At 48.6% G+C, this 3,640-nt stretch overlaps 2 protein-coding genes and 2 non-coding genes across 4 annotated transcripts in view; 1 reads left to right on the top strand and 3 right to left on the bottom strand.

Moving 5' to 3' along the window:
* The window catches only part of LOC104839263 (5-hydroxytryptamine receptor 3A-like), a 12,950-nt gene extending 11,303 nt beyond the window's left edge, over positions 1-1,647 (bottom strand). The window contains exon 1 of the mRNA XM_010579468.1: positions 1,639-1,647. Within this exon, the coding sequence (XP_010577770.1) occupies positions 1,639-1,647 (9 nt within the window). The remainder of the gene's footprint in view (positions 1-1,638) is intronic.
* On the top strand, positions 217-289 carry TRNAR-CCU. The gene has a single exon. It is a non-coding gene; the product is annotated as a tRNA-Arg (tRNA).
* Positions 1,045-1,117, bottom strand: TRNAR-UCU. Its single transcript has one exon. It is a non-coding gene; the product is annotated as a tRNA-Arg (tRNA).
* Positions 1,556-3,640, bottom strand: part of ICT1 (immature colon carcinoma transcript 1) — a 2,264-nt gene continuing 179 nt past the window's right edge. The window contains exons 2-6 of the mRNA XM_010579467.1: positions 3,395-3,511; positions 3,078-3,137; positions 2,349-2,431; positions 2,069-2,238; positions 1,556-1,777 (exon numbers count right to left, since the gene is read on the bottom strand). Of these exons, the coding sequence (XP_010577769.1) occupies positions 1,693-1,777; positions 2,069-2,238; positions 2,349-2,431; positions 3,078-3,137; positions 3,395-3,511 (515 nt within the window). The 3' untranslated portion in view covers positions 1,556-1,692. The remainder of the gene's footprint in view (positions 1,778-2,068; positions 2,239-2,348; positions 2,432-3,077; positions 3,138-3,394; positions 3,512-3,640) is intronic.

Below are 3,640 nucleotides of genomic sequence, written 5' to 3'. Positions count from 1 at the left end.
GATGCTGCGCTGGGCGGTTTTACTGGGCGATGGAGGGAGGAGAGCTGCGTGGGTTGGCTGGGACAGTGCTGCCTTGCTCTGGGGGACGTGCAGTCCCGGGGGGTCCTCCCGGGGCTGTGTGGGACTCCCCCCCCGCCCTTTCCCACGCACCGTGGCTACACTCCCCTCTGGCCATCAGAGAGTTAAGTTACGGTACCAAAAATACATTTGTATGCAGCCCCAGTGGCCTAATGGATAAGGCACTGGCCTCCTAAGCCAGGGATTGTGGGTTCGAGTCCCATCTGGGGTGACTCTTTTCCCTTCGGGGGATCTACGCCGTCTCCGGGTGTACCCCGGTTTGGGGGGTTTGTTGCTGCGGTTAGGGGGGACTCAGTCCTTTCTGGGGCACCCCCCGGCCCCTGGGTCAGGAATCTGGGGGTTTTTGGTGTAAAAACATGTGCAATCTTGGAATACGCTTTTAACCCCCGAAACGTGCGGCTCCTCTGAACCCTGGTGTCGTGTGCTGGCTCCGAGGCTTTCAGGAAAATTTTGCAAATCTTGTTGTAAAATCTAGGGGGGGGACGCCTGAGCAGTAGGTGATAGGTGGCAGTCAGGTCTCCTGGTCACAGGAGATCTCAGCTGAGGTTGTTGCTGTCCCCATTGATGTTTGTGTGATGACTTTCAGTGTCAGAAATAAGTCTGAAGTCTAAGGGCCAGAGCACAGACCCCTTTGCCTGTGAGAGGGGGAGCTGGCAGCCCCCCCTACCCCCCGCCACGCAGAAAGCTTTAGGCAGGATCCTGGGAGGGATATCAAGATGCATCAGTGTGCTCCTGCACCCCTCCAGGCAGCCCATTTTGGGGAGAATGTGGGATTTGAGCTCTCTGCTTTTTGCAAATGTAACTGCTGACCTGGGCTGTGTAAGGGGAGAGCTCAAAAGTCCCCCCCTTCTAAAGGGGAAGCGAGCACTGCACACCTTGCTGTGCCCCAATTAAACCCCAGGGACCAGCAGAGAGCACTTTCCTCTTTTATTTGGGTTTTTGCCTAAAACAGAACCACCTACTCCTCACCCCAGGTGGGACTCGAACCCACAATCCCTGACTTAGAAGGCCAGTGCCTTATCCATTAGGCCACTGGGGCCCTGTGAGAATATGAAAAAAGGGTAATTTCATTGTCTTTGAGACATGCTTTTGGTGCTACCAGAGAGCAACTGCCTCCTGCCAAATTCCTGCCACGGCTTTAGGTTAATTTAGCAAAATGACATGCACTTTTTTTGGTTAGGAAAAAAAATCAACTAAAATGGAAGGAAAGTGCTTGAAATGGTGAATACTTTATTTGCTACTTAGATATGTAGGATGTAGATATGTACTCTACCCCTTCTTTCCCCCCAGATCTACTGCTGTTTTTGTGTTCAGCAGCAGAGGGTGCTCTCATAGAGCAGAGGGATGGATGAAGGACACAAAGTATTAAAAAAAAAGTAGCTGACAAAAATCTGAATTTTTAGTTTCTCTCTAACATGAACAATAATTTTTCTGCAAAATGATTGACAGGTTGTCACAGTGTAACATTAGTTTCAAAAGGAGTTGTTAAATGTTTTTATTTACACTTTCAGACCGTTTTTATTCAATATAGCTCATGAGTTTTGCATCATCTACAGCTACCAACGCCATGTCTTTAAAAAGACAGTATGCCAAGGACTTCGGTCTCTGCTGTTCTCAGTCGAAGTCTGCCTTCCTGCTCTGTTTTATATTTGAGTGTATCTTTTTCTGTCGTAGTCGTTCACGGTTCATTTTTTCCACCCTAAAACAAAATTAAAAGATCCTTTAGTGTATAAAGAAACCATTTAAATATTCAACTTTGAGCACAGATATAATGTAGATCTGATGAGCCAACAAATGTCCACGGATAGAAAAAAGTCCCTGTTTGTGGGATACTACCCAGGAAAGCAGTTAAAATCTAACAGACCAGTGATTTTTTTTTTATAAAGGAAATCCAAATGAGTATGAAGATTGTTTAAAAATCCTGCAAACTAAATCATGTAACATGATAATCTGAATCCATCTCAAATAAAGGCCTTTTCGATAAAGATACCTCTCTATGAGCTTCTGTGTTGTCTCCTTAGATACCACCTTGGGCTTCTCGGTAGCCTCCGAGACCATGGTTCTGATTTTTTCTAAGCAAATCGCCAGATTCCTCATTTGGTAGCGACTCTCTTCAGAGTTCACAATCAACTCACCAGCTCGGTTTATCTTATTCCTGTGCTAAAGAGGAGAAAACGTGATGTGATCATTGAAACCTTGTTAGACTTGTCACATGCTGTCTGAAAGTGTGACATTTAAACTGTGGCTGGAACTGGGGGGAGGTTAGTTACCATCGATGCCATTTTTTGTCTCACAGCTTCTGGAATCCAGTCTGCTGATGCCAGGTGGAACCGAACTTCTGCCTTGGTATTCACTGGGAGGAAAAACAGGATCTTTTTTCAATGTAATGGCTTGCTTTCCTAAGTTTTATGAAATAATTCAGCCTGTTCACTGCTGGCTTTGAACATAGGATGATTCCAGTATTCATTTCCTGAAAGACTGTAATTTTTTTCTTGCTGTATTTTTGAATACCACTCTAAAGACAAACTCAACATATTTATGGAGACTGTGTCATGGTATTTGCCTTTCTAGAAGCTACAAGATTTATTGCTGTTGCCAGTCACTACCTACCTTATTTTTAATGGCAATGGCGGAACAGGAAGTATTTTTAGAGTTAAGCTGAGAATTTATTGCACTGTGAAGCTTCAGAATACAGGTGGCTGCTTGTATGTTTGATCAATGAAAACAGATTAGATAGAGGTGGTGTTTCACGTGGCGTGTGTAGCAGCAATGATCCCAGTAAGAGCGTTTCTGGGAGAACCAAATATGTTATAACTGGTCTTGAGCACTACGTAGACTTGGACGTTGTGTTAAAACGTAGGGTAAGGATAATGAAAAATTAGCATCGGGCAGCACAAGGATGCTCTTTAACTTCCAATTCTCCATGTTTTACCACAAAGTATAGAGGAACAACTGAAGACTGTGATTTCTCCTTCAAAGTGGGAGAACCTCCTCCTCACCTTTATTAACGTGCTGCCCCCCAGGGCCGCTGCTCCGGCAGTAGGATACGGTCAGGCGAGCTGGAAGAGAACAGCAGCGTGCTGACCCGGAGACCTGTCCCCAGCTGGTTTTGCAGCAGGGAACGGGGATGATCCAGGCTGCAGCACGCACGCCCGAAGGACGCCCGTGACTCGGTTGTGCTTTCGCTCAGGAGTTCAGCTCCGTGCGCTGAGCACGAGCCCCGTAGGCCGTGGCCTCACCCACCTCCGGGTGCTCAACCGGGACAGGCCCAGCTGAGCACCCTGGCCCGGGTCCGTTGTGGTGGTGGGAGACTCACCCAGGGGGATGTCGAGGGTGGCCGGTTGCGGCTCCTCCTGGAAAACACGGCGGGGTGCCCGCGTCAGGCGCTGGGGCGAGGCCCGGCTGGCCCCGCCCACCCGCGACGGCACCGCCCCTTCTTATCAGCCCCGCCCACCCGCAATAACAGCCCCTTGTGCTAAGTCCCGCCCACGCGCGATAGCCCTGCCCCTTGGCATAAACCCCGCCCATCCACTTATGTCACTCAGGCGCTAAGCCCCGCCCC

Source organism: Haliaeetus leucocephalus, unplaced genomic scaffold (assembly GCF_000737465.1).
Source record: "Haliaeetus leucocephalus isolate CR32 unplaced genomic scaffold, Haliaeetus_leucocephalus-4.0 Scaffold657, whole genome shotgun sequence".
NCBI classification, from domain to species: domain Eukaryota; kingdom Metazoa; phylum Chordata; class Aves; order Accipitriformes; family Accipitridae; genus Haliaeetus; species Haliaeetus leucocephalus.
Note: the sequence above shows the minus strand (reverse complement) of the source record. Positions and strands in the feature narration are given on the sequence as shown.